This window comes from Vulpes vulpes, chromosome 11, assembly GCF_048418805.1.
Source record: "Vulpes vulpes isolate BD-2025 chromosome 11, VulVul3, whole genome shotgun sequence".
In the NCBI taxonomy this organism is placed as follows: domain Eukaryota; kingdom Metazoa; phylum Chordata; class Mammalia; order Carnivora; family Canidae; genus Vulpes; species Vulpes vulpes.
The window spans coordinates 76,433,178-76,453,450 of NC_132790.1; the positions used below are offsets into that span (position 1 = coordinate 76,433,178).

Below are 20,273 nucleotides of genomic sequence, written 5' to 3' on the forward strand. Positions count from 1 at the left end.
AAGACACTGATGCGAACAAAGCACATGATGGATGGTGACAGGTTGCTTATCTGGTAACCCCAGCCCCTAGGAACACACTGAGATGGGAGGAGTTTGCAAAATAAAAAAGGAGCAATCAAACCCAGGCCTGGTCTGATGCTCTGCTTGTTCTCTCCGTGTGGGAGTGCATCGGTCTCTCACCTGCTTTTAGTGAGACAAATCTATCAAGCTTGGGCCACAGGGGAGATGCCAACTGCTCAGCAGACTAGAAGCAGCAAATTAGAAAGGAAAGAAAGAGTCCAGGGTACTAATAGGCAGTCGGATACAGTACAAATTAGCAGTAGGAAGTGAAAATTGAATGGAAGTAACAAATAAACCATTAACCCTGAACAGGATCTGAGCCGACAGAGAGGGTTAGGGGCCCTCCAGGACATACAGGCTCCTGGGGGACTTGCCATTAAACTGCAAGATAATAACAGAAGCCTCTCAAAACGACCCTCAGTCACCAAAGTTCAGATTGTTTGCCAAACCAAATTTAAGGAAGCAGGGATGTACAGAATCTATTATAGAAAGTATTCCATTAAAAGGATTAAAACGAAGAGTAATGAAAGCTTTCATTATTTGGGGAAGTTAGCTTATATCCCACTTGGTAATGATGCAACCCTGCCATGCATGAGAAGTCCACAGAGCTTTTAGAAAAGGAACTTCTATTTAAATAGCTCTAGGGTGGGCAGGGGTTTCTTTCATTGAGAGCTTGATCTTCCTCTGTCATTCAAAAAGAGGGCAGAACCAATTCTCCTGCTAGAAGAGGAACTAGGCTCTCGTGCGCCCCCCCCAACCCACCCCCCCCACCCCCCGCCCCAGACACCCAGCCATCACCTGTGCACTGTGCCCACCCATGCTGCCAGGGGGGCCGGCTGGAGATCTTGGCAGAAACCTCACCTAATCACTCAATGCTGCCCCTCATGCCTTGGGACTATGGCCCATGTCTTCTCCTGGAACATCCTCAGTCAGGGACTCCTGTGGCAGCTTCTGGTCCTTGATTCCTTCCTCTTTTTTTTTTTTTACTTTAATCATTTAAATTAAATTTAAATGTATTAGTAATTTAATTTTTATCAAAATTATGCACATGGTTTAAAGAGCCAAATAGTTGTTACCCATTCCCCCTTTCTAGAAGTAGTTATATTCAATCCTTCTAGCTCAGTTTTTTGTTTCCTTTTTTTAATGTGTATGTCCATATTTCTAAGTAACATGTTTATATTGTTTAGACTTTTTTTTTCCTCCTGAGCACTATCTACTTAACTCCCCAAATGAAGGATGGAAACTTTGCTATTTTAACATCTCCACTGTCGGGACACATGTAGTCTCCCAGCCTTCTGGGGTCTAATTGCTCCCTAACCCAGCTTTTGGACAGTTCTCTTTTATCCCTAACCTTTACTCCAAGGTGCAGGGGCATCTGAGCAGGTGGCAGGTGGAGGTGGTCTGCAGTGTAAACCAGACTGCCTGCCCGTGTCCAGTTAACCAGCCTCAGATTCAGCTCTCTTGTGTCACCTAAGTCAATTATCACTTATTCCAGTGTTTTTCAGTTTCAGAAATTTTGTTCCTCACATTTTTTTTTTGTCCTTATGGGTTTATGCCTTTAAAAAAAAACAAAAACAACAACAACAAAAAACCCTTACTGTCATTTTAATGAGGTTCAGAAGGGAGGGGAAATTAAGTGCATGTGTTAATTCACCATCTTTAACAAGAAGTATGTCATTGATTTCTTTTTCCTTTCCAGACAGCAAATTATTTTCCATTGAAATTCACCAGATAAAAACATCAAACTCACTGAAGCAAAGCAGTTAGCGTTTTCTTCTACATCATCTTTCTATCCTTTACGAAGCAGATCAATGCAGCAACTAAAGAGGAAATTAAAATTCAAAGATAGGCTGCCATTTTTGGCCAGTGTAAGAGAGAAAGAGGTAAACATTGCACAGTGAAAAAGACTTTTCCCCAGAAAGAACCTAGCTACCTTTTTACAAACTTTCTAAACAACTTTTATGAAGCATTTCTTAATGCAAATTCTTCTTCTGTAGGTTCCCGTTCGGCTCCCCTGCATGTGTTCCTCTACTTTGCTATTTCTTGGAAGAACAAGCATGCATTACATTAGGAGAGAGAGAGTGTGAGTGTGCTCACCTATGCTCATGGATTTATGCATACTCATGCTTGTGTAGCCATGCAGTTTATTACTTACCCATCTCTCTCCCTCACACGTCGGCTCAGACCCCCTTGCCCCACACCACTCCTGTACCATCCCACATCTCATCTGTCCCTCTACTGGCACTAGAGTGTGTGACCCTGCCAGAGCACTCCCACACTCTTGCCCCTGTCCCTGGGCCCCCCCTTCACTCCCTCACTCCCAAAGCCAGTGCCCTTCTAGGGCACTATGTCCTCATCCACTGCCCAATGGAAGCCAGTCCTCTCCCCCTCAGAATCTGTCTGAATGTCACAGCTTTCTGGACAAAGAGGGGGGTCTGGGAAGAGGGGTCCATCCCCTTTTCTGAGGTCAAGTGTTTCCTGACTGTCCTGGATTCCTACCCTCCTCACTTCTTCCCTCCTAATGCTCTGTCTCATCTTTTCATGTCTTCCTCTTCACTTCTTCAGTAGATCTTTCCTATTTTTAGGGACATGGCTTTCTTATAAAGATTTCCCTCTGACCCTCCAGCCCTCTGTGGCAATATTCTCCCCTTAAGAGAGTAGGTTCCGCAGGCTGCCTGAACTGCCCATCTCCTGGTTGTTCTCACTGTCTGCTCCAGGGTTCCTTCAGGCCATCTGCCCGCCTATCCGGGGGCCTCTAAGTTCCTAGCCCACCCTGGCTGGGGGTGGGTCTTCACTTCTCAGCATTCTTCTCCTTCTTTATCCCCTTCTTCCTGAGAACACCATTGGCAAAACATATTTTTATCTCAAAAAAAAAAAAAAAAAAAAAAGAATCACATAGCTGGGAGTCTGAACCTGTCCAAACTAGGCACGCTTTTTAACATGTGGCTGGAGGTGGCAGCGTGACTCCTCACTTCACTTAGCTGTTTAGAGGAAGGTTTATCTAGTAAGAATATAAATTTGTGATTAGGAGTTTGAAATGCTTCTAAAATAATCCTCTCTTACAGCACTTTGGTACCTGTATCTTCATTTTGTCATTGCCAGACTAAAGTTCTGCAAGCACAATAGCGATTATTTATCAGAAGTAAAATCTCATGCAAATGTTTTTGAGCAATACAAATTAGCAATTCTTCATATGACTAATGACTATATGCCCTTCCGATAACTGTAAATATGAGAAACAAAAGATCAAGGACTCTAAAATAAGCACTTGGGATAACAGAAGGGCTGTGTAGGCAGTCAGCAGTAACTGTGAAACCAAAAGATAATAGTTACGTGCTTCTCAAGATCTTCAAACCCAGAGCAACATGAACCATTACACAGTGGTTATTCTTTTTTGCCTTCCAAGCAAAATTCTTAATAGATAAGAGTCTTCAGCTTTTTAAATATAAGCAAATACATCCCTTACTGAAATTAAGCAGAACAACAACATAAAGCTGCATTATGCTAGAAATGGTCAAATGCAAACCAGTGAAGTTGCAAAGACTTGGCAATAACTCAAATTGTAAATAAATAGTTCTTTTTTTCTGATAAATGCAGCTTCAGATTCTAACAGTCTACAATTCTCCTGATAATTCATGTATTTAGTAGAATTGAATCCTTAATACAAGTCAAATCACATTTAGTCAGTTAGTATTCCAGGGACTATTCGGCAGAATGTTAGTACAGGTGCCATGAGTAAAATACAAGATGCAACTCAATATGCAAACTCAATATGCAGAGTAACTTGATATGCAAACCTATGGCACAGCAGGTTACTAGCCTGTTTAGAAGAGGATATTAATAAAACATATAGGAATTGAACGTCTGAGAGCTGAACCAAACACATTCCGCAGGACTGAATAAAATGTTTAGGTAACATAACTCCTGCAATCATAAAAGGTCTCCTGGAAGACTGTGAACAAAATGAAGAAATGTACAGATTGGCAGACAGAGGAGAGGCTTGTGAAAATCTGACTAAGGAGAAACACACTGGGAAGACAGAAGAGCTGCCCAAGGTCAGGCTGGATGCACACCATCACTTCCCCCTTCTCACTGCTCCCAACAGCCTCCCAGTTGGGTTCTGCCCATGAAAATTCTCTGCACACAGCTATCATCACCTTAAAGTTCAATTTCTCTCCCATTCTGCTCAAAAATCAATGGCTCCCTACTGCTCCACAAACCAAATTCAGACTCCCGAGTAACACAGCATAAGTACTCAATACATCTGAGTTTGTGTGATTACTTTCATATTTCCTGCTTGGTTGGAAGGTTCTAGAAGGCAAACATTAATCCTGTTTATTTTTTAATATTTTGATATGTGATAGCTCTTACAAGTACCTTTGGTATAGTAGAACTTCAAAACATATTTATTAAATGAATGAACAGATGATTTAACAAATTATATACAGTATTGGCAAAATGGGTTGGCTGGTAAGTGGGTAATCTTGCATGGGAAGTTAGAAGTTTAGATTTGATACAACAGACTCTGGTCAGCTACTGGATGGTTTTGTGTACAAAGTGAGAGGATAAAAATGGTGTTTGAAGTATCTCGTTTTAGTTGTGGTTGTAGGGAGCATTAGCCCCAAAAGGACTAAAAGTAGAAAGAACAAGTGAGTAAATCAAGATGAGGATTTTTGCCTGTTGATTAGTCACTAATGTGCATATTCCTTCAATAAATACCAAAAAGAGAAAATTGTCACATGTATCTTTTCTTTGATCTATTCTTAACGAGTTCATTTCTGAGATAAAGAGAGGATTTTTTTTTCCAGGCCTTAGCCCCATCACTTAGGCCCCATCACTTATGATACTTATAGTCTCTTAATTTTAAAGAATAGCAACCAGGGGTGCCTGGTTGTCTCAGTTGGAGGAGCATATGACTTTTGATCTTGGGGTAGTGAGTTGGAGCCCCACACTTGGTGTAGAGATTACAAAAAAATAAACTTTTTTTTTAAAGTAAAAAAAAAAAAAAAAAAGGAATAGCAACCAGAAATCTTAGAACTTAGGACAGATACAGTTATTTGTACATTACAAATATTCTCCATAGTAACATCTTCCAAAATGATGCTCCAAACAAAACGTAAAAATTGAAAGAATTCCATTTTGTCTATTCTTATTACAATGCAGAATACGTGATTTTGTGGTTTCATCTCAGCTAAAATTAATTCGATGCTGGCATTTTATAATGCAGTATAACATTTTGATATTAAATAGATGAATTCATCAGCACTTGAGCATGCCAGTGCACTGAAAAGTGTCAAGAGATTGTAACGAATGCCCACTCTCCTCTCGAAAAGCTTATTCTCTCTCTGCTCAAGCATTCACCCTCCCCACTGTCTGCCAGAAGGTCATGGGGGACTAGAGGAGGGTCAGCAGCAGGGCACACTGGGAAGGACGTCAGTGTATCAGCTCTCAGTCTTGGCCACTCACTAGAAACATCTGGGAGCTTCTAACAGGTAGGAATTTTGCAACCACACCCCAGACCTATGTCAGGATATTTCAAAAGCTTCTCCCAGGTGACTTTGTTATCCAGCCTTGAGAAGCCACGAATGAGTGTTTTCCTTACACTGGAAAAAATAATTTTTATATCTGATTTCCTACACATAGTGTCAAAAAGACACAGTAGTTTGAAAGGCTAAATAGATGATGTGGCTGATTTTATTTTAAAGAGGAGAAACAAACTTTGGCTTACCTGCCTTCTGACAGTGTACAATCTTTTCATACACAGCATCTGCATTTTCAATGACGGCTTTGAGAGACTGGATCATCTGCAAAGAGAACACCCAGACACGGGATTACACCTGACACCCACGTGCCAGTCTACACACGTGCATCAGGCTCTCCTCTATAAACAGGCTGAGGTGCTGGGGTGAAACGCTCTTTTATCTCACTTCCCACCGCTCAGTTCAAATGTTTATGCACGCAATGAGAAATCCTGCATTCCATGTAATGGTTCACACAGGTTGGGAGTATTACGTTTCATAGTCAGGCTTGTACAACACTGAATTTGAACCTTGAGTCAATACTGAATGGAGTTTGTTTCAGTATGAGAAGCTACAAATAAACATGTATACACATCTTATCTGTGTTTTAAATTATATTTTCCGTCATTTGTTTTAACAAAATCTTCAACTTCATCTTATAGAAAGCTCTGCCACCTACACACCTTACTCATTTAGGCTAAAATGCCTTCATCTGAAAATTAGTTTAAAACTTACCATGAGTATCAAAAAACAACATTTATTTTATTGTTTTGAAGATTTATTTATTTATTTTTAGAGAGAGAGAGAGAGAGAGCGCGAGCATGAGCAGGGGATGGTGGGCCAGTATGAGAGGGAGAGACAGAGAGAACCTCAAGTAGACTCTCCTCTGAGCTTAGAGCCCGACAAAGGGCTTGAGCTCACAAGTGTGAGATCATGACCTGAGCCACAATCAAGAGCCAGACACTTAACTGACTGAACCCCCACACACCCCTTAAAACAATGTTTACACTAGTATTTTTAATGTTCCTATCAATGATTTTAAAAGATCTAATTTTGAAATAAAAATAAAAGATCCAATTTTGAGTTCTTATTCCAAATTACATGTGTTTGTTTTAGCAGCCACGCTTGAATTTAAAAAAAAAAAAAAAAAAAGGCTCAGGGCATAGCTGATCAATTATTTTACTTACCAAAAAGATCTGTCTGAAGTAATCTTTTTGGCTCTAAAATCACTATGAAACCGGGGTAGCCAGATTCAGTTCTCATAGCTCAAATGGGTACAATTGATGATGCTTGCCTTAAGTATAGATCTCAACATTTTTTATTTAAATGTCCCAATATTTTGCATTATACTATTACTCATCCATTTTACGTGACCATTTTTAAGTAATAAACAGCAATCCCTCATTCTCCATCTCTTTAAATTCTGCCTTGTTTTTCTTTATAGTATATATCACTAACTGCCACAATCATTATTTTATAGAAACTAAATATATGTAGGTTGGATTATTTGTATAATTCAAAGAAGGAACGCCCTATTTTGACTAGTTACACTTATTTAAGCCAAAGCATAATCAACATGCCTCTTAAGAAGTACACCAGATTCTTAAAATGAGTCACACAGCATTTATCAACTTGTCCACTGTTCTGAGAAAATTATAGTAAACACTAAAAGGTTTAAGGCCAATGCAGGTGCTCATTCATGCCTTCATTCATTATCCATGGCCCAGAGTAGGAACTGGGGACACAGGGACCTACAGGATATAGCCTCTATCTTCAGGAAGCCCACATCCCAATGGAGGAGCCTGCACTTTGGAATTCAGTATTTTCACATTTATTCTTCAAGATCTGAGTCATGCTTGTAAATTAAAATATTCTATTTTACAGCTTGACATATTGAACAGGCAATGATAAAAATGAATAGTTAAGAGCTCAATTACATTGATATAAAGTCATTTGTACCATGACATCATTTGCATACTGAAAAGGTTCATCCCGTCATCAGTAACCTTTTTCAGCTTTGATGTCAAGCCAAATGAACGATATGAAGAAGCAAGGACTTCTTTAAGCAAGGATGGTGGTTGTCACAGGTCAGTATCAAAGAACTAGCCAACTGTGCCTCCATCACTCAAACAGGAAAAAGGAGGGAAAAAAATAGCAACAATGAAATGAACCTGGTCATGAAGCAGATGGGCAAGACAGGAGCAATAACAGAAGGAATGTAGGAGAACAAATCAGCAGCATTAGGCACAGGGTCACGCATATAGATGACCTGTGGGGGAGAGGTGGTCAAAACACACTCTTACTGGGGGTGGCGTGGGGACAGAAAGAGCACAGATTTGTATGGGCTCAAATCCTGCTTCTGCTGTTCATTAGCTTTGTCACCTAGGCTGGGATATTAAACATCATGGAGCCATAATTTTCTACCTATAAGATGAGTTTAATAAAAGACACTACCTTCATAATGTTGTGAGGATTAAATGAAAGGATGCACGTGACTATCATAATGAAGACACTTGCAAACAGATGTGACAATGGCCTCCCCAGAGCATTTGCTGGTAGCCCAAGATTAGCTGTATGAGTATGCCTTCCCTTCAGATGTTCACGGTCAATGTTTCAAACATTCATTACTAATTTTAGTTTTATTTGAAAAGCTTGGTGTGATGAAGCTCAAAGAAACAAGTCACATCATTATTCTTAGAAGCTTCTTCCAGTTTAAAGTATCACCAAAGGTTACATAGTTAGGCACCTTTCAGCTTAAAATATAATGCAAGGTTTAAGGACAGCACATGTATTTCAAGGGTCTGGAGAGAGGAGCTCACCTGCCTCCTTTGATCTATACTTGAGTGATCAATCCTTTATTCTTGGAACAATCACTTACTGAGGTCCTCTGAGTGTGGGACCCTGAATTAAGTGCTGTGAATGAATAAAGAATAGGTGCTGACCCAGAACTATGAGCAAACAGTAATCACAACAAAATGTGGCATTGCCATTGTAGTCCATGTGCTATTGGGTGTGGTAAAGCTAAATACCCCTAAGCCACAGGAGGTAGATGGGATATTTAATGGTGGTGTACTCGTGATGTCATGGCGTCTTGTTGATGCTCTGTGGACTGGACTTGAAATATACACTCTACCTCTTACTTATGAGCAGTATATAAAACATGAAGGTGGCTAATCTACCAGGGTGGAGAATGCAAACACAGTGAAAAGCCATTTCTCTCAGGTTTGGAAGTAAACAGTGGCAGGTATTCACCGACCCTATGGGGGGGGGGGGGTATCCTGGAGAGAATCAGCCTCAGAGAAGGTGAGCACAACAACAAACAGTAGAACTCAGAGAAGGCAGGAAGAAAATATATCCAGACCTTAGCAGAGATTATTCATCTTGCCACACCTGTTACTAAATGTTTTCACCACTTCCTTGGGGAGGAGGAACTGCCAGTTTATATCTTTTTATAGTTTTAGGGTGCATATTTACAGTTAGGGTGGGTACTTACATTAATGTATAGTAAACAGTTTATGGTTCTTGTCCACAGAGTGAGTTCACCGATCCTCAACTCTTGCAGTATCTGAATAAATTCTCTTTGGGTGAAAGAGCCCTGCTAGGTGTTGGTCAGCAAGCTCTCCAGACTGTGAGCTCCTGTAAGTGCACTACCTGAAGGGTCCAGCCATCGGAGAGGGCAAGGCCAGGCAGTGGGCCTTCCTGCCTGCCTACTCAGCTGGCTGATATCGTGCTTCATTCAGCCAACAACTGTGACCGAATGCAGGGCACATGGCACTGAGGATACAGCAGGGACCACACGGGGGTGGGGGGGGCGTGAGGGGGCATTAGATCTAGTGGGGACTAATCTCTGCCTGGGTCTGCTGCGCTATAACAAGCTGTGATTATAAATAGTACAAGTGTTGGTTGGGTGAATCAAAATGAAAGTAATTGAACGCCTCCTCTGCATCAGGTGTGTACTTGGTGCTTTCTATTTCATTTAAGGCTCACAAAACCCATATGAGATACGTATTGATGGTGTTGGTTTTATAGGTGTGAGCACTGACACCCTGAGGGCTAAGCCACTTTCCCAAGGTCCTCTGGTAAGAGAGGCAAAGGAACTATAACTAGCAAACGATGTGTTCTGTTTGACCTCAAAGCCCCTGCTTTGCCACAGCACCATGACGCATCTTGGCCATACGAGTAGCACTTGCACCAGGAGCACTGGGGAAAGGGCATTCCAGCCAGAAAGACACACAGGCAGAAAGGAATTTAGTGACTCCTGACAGGTGCTACACACGGTAGGTGTTATAATCTCGACTACTGCCTTCCACCTTAATATTTCTGTAAAGCACTTTTGGAAAACATTTCTTTTAAAATGACAACAAACAATTTGCTTGGCTCCACTTAACAATTCATCATTACAAGAGAGAAATCATTTACATTTAACATGAAACTACTCGAATAAGCAGTTCAGAGTAGACAAAAGCAAGTAAGTGGGGAGTGACATCAAGAGATGAGTCAAAGGGAGAAACTGCTTCAAATTATCTTATTTTCTCTGTATATATTACATGAATGTGTCAATATGATGCAAGGCCCAGGAGAGTGGTTGGCTTTAGAAGCATTATTTGCAATAATGCAAATGCATTTCCATGGATCTCCTTTAAACACAGAGGTATGGGTCTTGGCTCAGCAATCAGATCATCCTGCTGCTAACTGTAGTAACTTACCACACGGACAGCTCATACTGTTTATGAAATAGAAGATGCTTTTGTGTAGTTGTTGCTAATAGATTTTCTATTAGTGTCCAGTTACCAGTAACTCCCTAAATTTCTGGAACTAATGCTTTAGGAAAATCTATGGGTTTAACATAGCCCAGGAACCCATTTCATAAATTTGATCAACTCTAATGTAGAGTTTTAATATAGGACTTAAGCAGATGAAAAGCAGGAAGTTTCAACTAAAGGCAAGCAAAAATTCATATTTTATTAAGCTGGACAGAAACCAGAAATGCCTTTCCTAAGAATGTTCCATTCTGAAAGTAACTCCCCATAAGAGTTATAAGGCAAACTTCTCTGTTTATGGATATGGTTAATGTGAATTGTAACCATGTTCATGTATTTTATATCACTATTTTTCTATAGATTGCTTCTTAGTTTTTTGTTTTGAAATTTGTACATCAAGTAGGAAAATTCTGTTTTCAGGATAAGTAAGTCTATGTAAGGATCTTTTATGTAAGGATGTTATATCTGATTTTGGACAGTATACCACATCTCCTTTCATCCCAGGAACACAGATTTTGATATTCACAAAAACAATTTGCTAATAACTTCAAGTCCTTGGGGAAAGAAGTTCAATAATAACAATAATAACCTCTTCTGAGTTCTACTTTTTCCCTTTATCCTTCTTTGACCTCAGTTGCAGACAGAAAATGCTTCCCTCTTAAGACGTGGCTTTGTCTGTCCCCATTTTCACACATGGCTGCTGCTGCTGCTTTGGCTGCAGCTATATCTAATGAAGTTACAAAGTCTGAGAAGTGCTAATGTTCTTACAAAAGGGAACATCTAGATAACAAAAAAAAGGTTTGTTCCTTTACAGATTCTGTAATTGTGTGTATGACATATAAGTAACTCAAGTAACTGAGCATCATTCTCAAACTTGCCAATGGACTTAGAGAAATGATACACCTGCTCCCACCTCTGAAAACCCCTCAGGGTTCCAATGTGGTCATGGAGATCCATGGTAGGCCATGGTGGACAGTGAATGCCCAGGTAGCAGGTATGGCTTTATTTAGGTACTGCCTGGCTCAGGAAAGACCCAGGGAGGACTGGACCAAAGTAGGACTTGCCTCTCAGGACTCCAGGAAGAAGTAGCAAAACAGCAAATGTGAATCAAGGATCGAGGTCCTCAAAAAACTACCAAATTCAATCCAAAGAAGTGTTCTCCCCCAAATCAGAATGATCTGTATGGATGTCTCTAAAGCTCAGTGTCACCAGAGGACTGTCACCCTGTCCTACACAGCCCTACAAATTGAGTCAGTTTGCTAATGCTGAGAATGGGACAGAGAAGAAGGAAATTCTCTCAGGAATCTGTAAGCTTCAGTGCTTCTTTCTGTGCCCTTGAAAGCAGTATCTGAGTTAATAACACTACCTTTCTTTTTAATACTTTAAACAGAAGTTTTTAGAACTTTGAAGAATTTTAGAATCGAATACAAGAACACTGGGATCCAGGCCTTCTAAACTGAAATTCAGAAGTAACATTTTCTTTTAGTAAAGCGTCCAAGTACAACAAAATGTCACAGGGTTGAACCAATGGAAGCGAAACCATTTATGAAGTTATTGTTGGAAAATACAACAGAGCTTTTAACACTTGAAAATAATATAAAAGTCACATACTTGAACAGGGGTATAAGAGTTGTATCACAGTGGGGGTCTCATGCTACTATTAAGCCCAGCCCCCTCTGTGGTTCACACAGGGGGAGGGCTGTGGCCACATTTGCAGAGAGTTGGCCACCATTCAGGGGCCAAAACATGCCACGTCATTAATAGCTGTGGTCATCATCCCTTCCAGCAAGGTCACTATAAAAACACTTTCCACATAACAAACGGTTTCCAGAGTAATTTGTCCTGGTTTCCTCTTGAAACCTCACTTCCACTTTCACATTTTCCATTATGCAACTCATAGAAAAGTATAGAAAAAACCCAATATCATAGAAAAGTTATAGAAAGAACCTTAAGCTCTGTTGGATGAAAACCACTACTGAATTGTCAACAAACACATAGAGAGGAGCATAGGTGGCTGCTACCTCATATGGGGCCCCACTGCAGGCATGGTGTGGAGTGGGGCAGGATATAAATCAGTGTAAAATATCATTCAGCTCTCTAGGCATTTCCATCAGGCTAGAAGAAAACAGAGAAATGTGATTAGAAAAGGAGTGATGGGTCAGCTTGGATGGGCTACAGAATTACAACTTTGAGGAGAGACCAAGGTGCAGGAAGAAATACAGGGCAGGGGACCCAAAGGTGGGGTCAAGAAGCAGGCAGGGAGCCACAGCTACTGGAGGGACATGGAAGGTGGCAGAAGGGCTGGGAAAGGAAAGATCAAAGTGGGAGACTGAGTAGGGGACAGAGCAGGACTCAGTGACTGATTTGCTGTGGGCAGAGGAAGAGCCAAAGACTCTTTCCCCTTGGATAGACAAGGAAAATTTAACACCCCCATGGTTGTGAAGCATTTCATAGTTTACAGCGTCTTTGATGTGTTCACTCATCTAGTGGTGGAGTTGAGCTATGGTCACAATGGAACAGTCTGGAAAAAATTGTGCAGCAGCAATCAGAAACTGTGGACGCTTGGTTCTGGCTTTGGAAAATTGGGGATTTTCTGTACAAAGGTAGCAGCTGAGATGAAAACATGTATACATCTCCAAGGGAGGAATTTTACAGATAAATGAGATGAAAACATCACAGTGATGCTCTAGAATCACTTAAATTAATAAGCAGAGAGAACTAGTCGAAGAGATACAGCAGGAGCAGTCAGAGGGGAAGGAGGAAAACCAGGATATTAAGCATTTACAGATGTGTGAGGAGTTTCTGGAAGAAGGGTGCGTCCGAGCACTGGAAGCTCTGGGTTCGGGCACTTGGTAGTTGTGGGGAATATAACTGCAGTACTCATAGTTCTGCTACAATGGGATGTACAAGTTCCTAAAAATCACTTGCACTATACAAAATTATGCAGTAAAAGCACAACGTTTGTGGGGAAAATGGAGTTGGGGCACAACATTCAAAAATTTTGCAGTGACACATTCAGAAAAGACAGGAACTAAAAAAAAAAAAGAAAGAAAGAAAAGACAGGAACTGAATAAAAGTGACAGCTCAGCTCTGCATATGTTAAATAGTTAAGGAATGCAAAGCTACTATTATGCACGTGGTGGTGACTGACCTTGAGAAAGACCTGAGGTTTGCTTGGCAAGGGGTGTTCTGAGGGTTGCAGATCCTAAGTTACAGGAGGTGATGTGAGGTCTGATGAAGGCGGTAACAGGAGATGTGGATGGGCACAGCTCCAGACTCCCTCACTAACTGGGGGAGCCACGTGCTGCCTGACATGCGTGTGTACATGCAGTTCAGCCAGGGGAAGTTTTCTGCATTCACTAGTTTCTTGTGGTCCAAACTGTGCACAGCCAAACACAACATTTGAGTTAGGTTAAAATTGTTCCTTAATGTATCCATCACATTCAAATAAATTTGCATTTTCAAAACACGTGTTATAGCTAAGGGACTATAACAGGGAGACTATTCAAAACCTTTCTGAAATATTTTTTTTCAAAATTTCCCATGAAATTTTATTCTGAAGTACATAGTTAAAGTCTCAGTTTCTACGATATCAACTGAAGCATGGTTTTGGCATTGTATAAGCCTGCCTCGACATGGTACTCAGCTATTTTAACAATCATTTTTTTTGCCAGAGAGTGGATGCCAAGTGCTATATAAATCTGGAGCAAATTATGAGTTATGAGTGACCCAGGGTCCACGTTTAGGAAGCCAAGAATTCTCTAGTTTTTCAATATGCTCTGATTTTTCATAAAGTTTACTTCAGAGCTAGGGTGGTATGTACCTAAGGAATGAATGTGGCTCTCCTGTTACATAACTTTTATCTGAACATTGGTACAATATGAATCTCTTACGCCCAAAATTTCAGATCAAATCCTATAAAGTAACATTGTATCTCATGCGTAAGTATCTAGTCAAATTTTCACATGCCATAAAGGCTTCTCCACCGCCATCATTTTCTCCATCTACCACTTCTCACTTTCATTTAATATATCATCACAATTCACAACACTTAGAAAAGGCTGCATTTCACAGATTAAACCTCAAGGTTTAATTAAATTGCAGATTCTTAGGTGAATCACCATCTAAATGTCAGTAAGACGAAGACATTATGCTTACTATACACAGACTAATAAATATATAGGTTTCTCTTGTACTCACCTAAAAAAAATTGGATTCAGTATAAAATCCATGAAAACAAATACTATCTACATAGTCAAAACAACCAATCTATTGCCCTAGGTTCGTTCTTTCTACCAGTTGCTGTGGCACCCAGCACACAGGGAGGGCCCAAACCTTTACACGTCTGGGTGCTTCTGAGTGGCACTTCCAGTGTCAGCCACTAGAAGTCCTTAGTTATACACATTTCATGGTCTGGAAGAAAGGAGAAAGGAGGAGAGATGAGAGAAAACACCACAAAGAGAAAATTGGGTTTGAGGAGGCGCTACATCCAGGAATAAAAGGGAAAAAAAAAACCCGACAAAATCACAGAAGCAGAGTTCAGAGGAATTAAAACAATAAATGCACTGGGGTGATTTATTTTATCAAAAATCATATTTTAAATCAGATTAAAAACTTTCATTTTATGCAGACAACTGAATAAACCATAAAGTCACAAACTTTGATTGAAAAGAAATTCACTCCCATTTCTAGATGAATTGGGATTTAGCATTGCTACTGGTCTCCATATGTTCCCAAACATGTTTAAATAGACCAGGAGCTGGATAAGCTTCATTGTGCAAACTAGCTTAGGGAAAACAGAAAAGGGTTCTGGAAATACCTAGGGATCTAACAGATCAAAGGATTAGTTATAAAGCCAGTATACAGATTTTAAATGTTTATCCTACTATAAACCGTTGGCAAAGTTTTAAAACTTCTGAATACTTTTAGCTTCAGGAAGTACACAGAATTTCAAAAAGTTGAATTTTGATTTTGATCTTTGGTTGTTTCTGGTCCTGTACAATACTATCTTCCAAGGAAACAAAAATTGTTGAAAATGAAGCAAAACAGAACCTAAGCTATTCTGAAAAGGAACTCCACTGAAATTATAAAACTATCCAGAAAAATTCTATAATTCCTACTAGTACATCTAATAATATATTGTGCTGTACTTTTCTGTATGGAGAATACATATATAGTTAAGTTCAAATGCATTTAAATTATAATAGCTCTCTTATCTCTCCATTTTATGGCCACGGAATAACTTGGGTGTGCTATACAGCATTACTTGGTGTTTACACAATTACTGTGGGAAGACTTCAAATTCTCACACTCAACAGGCTACTCTGCAGCGTGTGATGAGTCACCATGCACCAAGGTTGCCTCAAGGAGGCACACGCAAACCCCAACCTTTCCAGGCCTTTGGTCATGTCATGTCAGCCTCTTCATGCTGCAAAATCCATCATCTCCCACTTTCCCAAAGGGTAAAAACAATGTGCTTGCATGACAGCCTCAGATCATCTCAGGCAGCATGAAATCTAAGTGCTTGTGTTCAAGTGTCCTCTGTGGTTAGGAGAAAAGGAAGGGATAGGAGCACAGAGGGACTCAGCTACTTGCAAAGGGACCTCTGGCTGGGCCTGAGGGGCAGCCAGGCACAGTCCAGTGGGGACACAGTCTACAGCCTGCCACTCCCTCTGGCTCCAGGAAATGCCTGGAAAGCTGGAAAGAAGGGCAATGCACCACTGTAAAACTCTTGGGTCCCAGAAATTTTCAAGGATCGTGGTGAGTTCACAGGCTACAACTTGGATGGAGGGAAGTGTCTTCAAGATGCTGATAAGAATGGCTTAAAATATGGCCAGAATCATCCCTGCAGGAAGAATGGGGAACTTGAGTTCATTAAACCCAATTATTCAGTGAGCAAGCTACTTCTGGAGAAAGATTAGGAACTTCTGGATGCTACATTAACTCTTTCAAGTCACCAAGGACCATTTTGAATTCTGACACGCTTGTTTAAAACAATTATTACTACATTAATTAAATTTCAAAAGATACAATTAGAATTAAACATAGTACCACTTTTATTACTGTCTATTTATATCAGGCCTTTTCTCCAAGGGGATCAAGGTGATTTAGAAACTCCTAATTAACAGAAGATAATTCAATCACAGTCTGACTGTAAGGTATCATTAGTTTCTTTCAGGTCTGTGTAACTAAGTATAGATGTTAGTTAAAAGAAAAAAAGCAATTGGAGGCTTCTCTGTTATGAAAAGCAGTATTTCTTTTTTTTTTTTTTCTTCTCTCTCTCTCTCTCTCTCTCTCTCTCTCTCTCTCTCTCTTTTAAGCACAATGAAGTGTCCACAGTATTCCAGGAATGACAGAGCAGGAAAGAAGACAACACAATTGATCAGCTACTAGTGTATTTACTATATAAATACTAGTGTATTTACTGTATATTTACTGGTGTTGACCACATAACTCGCATGTTCCCCTGCCTTCCCCTTTCAGAGAAGAGAGACAACTCATCTATTAAGGCAGTGGGAAACCTTATCTTCTGCTTTTCACTATGTAATTTTAAACCTGCCTTTATGAAATTGAAATGGAGTAGGCATGCTCTCTCTACAGCAAAGCTGCTGCTCTGAAGTTTGGAGTGATGTTAAAATATACACACATAAAGGTCTTAAAGTTCCAAGAGCTGCAGGTTTCTAGAACTTGAAAACTCATAATAACATGATAATGACTACCATTTATTGATCTTTATTATGGTCTGGGTCTATTTATATCTAATTTCGTATCCTTTGAGGTGGTGATATGATGCCCATTTTACAGAGAGAGAAATGGACTTGCCCTTAGTCACATAGTAAGCATGAGGCAGGGACTATCTCATCATTGGGGCTCATATTCTTTGTAGCACAGCCCAGGCCCCCAAAACCCACTCATGTACTTCCTAGGGTCCAGGGTGTATACTTCCTCCTTCATCCCCCAATGTCTAGTCATGGTGTCTTTACAGAGCACTTTTGCACATGGGTATTCACACTGCACGCACACCTTCCCAGATGGTCTCTGTGAATCTAAAACTGTACTTACTGACAGGTGCCTTTGGCAAAACACACCAGGGCATTATCTTCTGCTGGATGCTATTGCACTGACTCAGCTCATGATGGCAGGTGAGATAAGGACAAAGAATTTACCAAGGTGGGTCAGAGCTGGTGGATAGTGTGTGTGTGTGTGTGTGTGTGTGTGTGTGTCCGGGAGAGTCAGGTTTCTTCCCCCAGGAGCACAGGAGTGTGGTACAGCCACTTGGCAGGGACAGTGAGTGTTGGAAATGAAGAGGGTAAGACAACTGAGAGAAGTAGTTGTCTGACATTCAAGTATTATTCAAGTATTTCTCTGCTTAGCCCACCAGGAGCCTACATCCACCTGTTAGTTCACACAACGATCCATCTCTGAGCATGCTTTGGGAACTCCTAGAACACTACACATATATGAGCAACTTTCCCATCCCAGGGTGGCTTCACTGAATCAAGCTGTTGTTCTGTTTGGCTGGGTGAACAACGAGGACTCTCCCTTCCACTCCTCAACTCTGCTCTATTTTCCTCTTGGGACATACTAATCTTCAAGCAGGGAATTTCAGACGCAGCAAAGTCCTCTGGCCAAAGTTAGGGGAGATTTGAGGGTACGGACAAGAGGTGAATGATCTGGAGAGGGGGACCCTCATGCCTACCTTCCCCTCTCCCCCTGCTCTAGTCCAGAGCCTCTGGGTTCCAGCCTACCCCTCCCACAGGCATCTCAGGCGTCCTCTTCTTGTGGGACCTACAAAGGTTCCATCTACTGCCTCAGGACATGGGAGCTGCCATCTAGTACCAGGCCTGGAAGAGCGGCAGCCCCACCCTCCACCACCTGGACATCCCCCAAACCTAACCCTCCTGGGGAAGACTACTAGACATGATGATATAAATCAGGCAAGTTCAGGAAAATGTAGCCACTGGGGGTGAGACACAGGATAGGAAGAACTCCTGATCTGTGTCCTGGAGCTCAAGGTCATTTTCATTCACCAATTATAGATCTGCTCTTTGCACCTGCTCTGCAGTGGAGACACAGTAGTGAGCAGGGCACACTCTGTCCCTGCCAACCTGGAGCTCTGATTCAGCAGAGGGTGAGAGTGGTATAAAAAAAAAAAAAAAAAAGAAAGAAAGAAAGAAAGAAAGAAAGAAAGAAAGAAAGAAAGAAAGAAAGAAAGAAAAACCCAAACCAACCAATGTATAATAACAAGCTGCAATGGGTGTGAGGAGGAAATGAACAGCATGAAGTAGCAGGGTGTGAGAAGCTGCAGAGGGCCCTCAGAGCAGCCTTCCCATTTCCCCGGGTGGGAGAGGGTTTCACAGGTTTGCTCTCCTTCTCTAGCACCCTTATAATCCCTCCCCTGATGAGACTGCTTTAAATAGAATGTGGTGAGCACAGCCTGCATCTGATCTTTTGAAAGAAAGCCCTGCTCCCTGTTAGGGGAGGATAAGATGAAACCAGGGGTTTTCAGAGAAGATACAGAGCCTGCTTGGGAACTCCACCCAATTTCCCCCTTCTCTGCACCCCCTGCACCCTCTCCTGACAAGAAAATTTGACTGATAAAAGGAGCACTACTTAAACTCCATTCTTTGGCTCATTTTTAAAGCCTCACTACCAAGCAGCACAAGCAGGACTATACACTCACTGCAAAGTTAAGTTAGTTACAAATTTTACTGGATTATAACAAAACTCTGGGTAATTGTCACCATTCCCACTGACGTGGCAAACTTGCCTCAGGAGCACTATAAACAACCAGAGAAAACGTTTTCATTGGCTTTTCTCTTCCAGTTTCCACCTCTAGTGTCTATAGATTCTTGACCATCAAAATGTTAACAGTCAGTAGTACTGCTTTAGAGGCTCACTGCTTATCCAGGGCAGGAGTACTCATGCTCTAGCAGCACTCTCTTCCTACCAAGTTAACAAGTAATATGATGTTCTTATGGATCAAAATTCAAAATGCACTGAGTATGTTATTAGAAATGGAAGGAAGGAAGGAAGGAAGGAAGGAAGGAAGGAAGGGGAAGGAAAGGCCTTTAAAATTATAATTTAAAGTGGTGAAAGTGAATATGGGAACCAGTGCATTAAAATATCCTAGGGACTTTTCCTCTGATCCTCTTTTTGAGGGGTTGGCCAATTCTTTCTGCAAAGGAGCAGATGGTAGATATTTTAGGCTTTTAGGTTTAGTTTCCGTCTGGACAACTCTGTGCTGCTGTTGTGGCACAAAGGCAGTCACTGAATATGCCAGGGAGATAGCTGTGCTCTAATAAAACTTTGTTTATGGATACTAAGATTGGCATTTCACATGGTTTTTGCAAGTCATGCAATATTATTTTTTAAACTTTTTCAATCATTTGGCATGTGAGAGCCATTCTTAGCTTACAGACTGTACAAAAACAAGTGGTGCCAGACTGGCCCATGGGCCAGTCTCCCAAGCCTTACCCTAACAAGTTGCAAAATGCATCATTTGGTGACATTGGACAAAATGTATCCAAGAGAACAGCCTGATATGCTACACGCACATTTTAAAAAAGACATGAGAAACCAAGTGCAGCTAGTACTTCCAAAGGGTAAACATATATTATGAAATATGTAGGCAAAGGAAAGATTTGGTTATGGAGAATCCTAACATTGGTCAAAGACTTCCATAGACTCACAACAAAAACAGGGCTCCATTTTAGGAAATCAACTAAAAATTACTTAAGTACCATTCCACTTCCATTTAGCTACATACCCAAATAGCCATTTCTATTTAAAAGATAAGATTTTTGGGGGGTGGGGGGTGTTTGCTTGCTTGCTTGCTTGCTTCTGGCACCAGATAAGTGATTTAAAAGCTAAAATTATTTTGTGCTCATAGGATGACATAAATGATGGTGTGACTCCATATGACCACCACCTA

The 20,273-nt window shown here is 40.9% G+C and overlaps 1 protein-coding gene across 2 annotated transcripts in view; it reads right to left on the reverse strand.

Moving 5' to 3' along the window:
• PLCL2 (phospholipase C like 2) overlaps positions 1–20,273 on the reverse strand; it is a 187,264-nt gene that overhangs the window by 32,780 nt on the left and 134,211 nt on the right. For both annotated transcript variants that reach the window (XM_072726794.1, XM_026006441.2), the window contains one exon: positions 5,789–5,864. In XM_072726794.1, the coding sequence (XP_072582895.1) occupies positions 5,789–5,864 (76 nt within the window). The remainder of the gene's footprint in view (positions 1–5,788; positions 5,865–20,273) is intronic.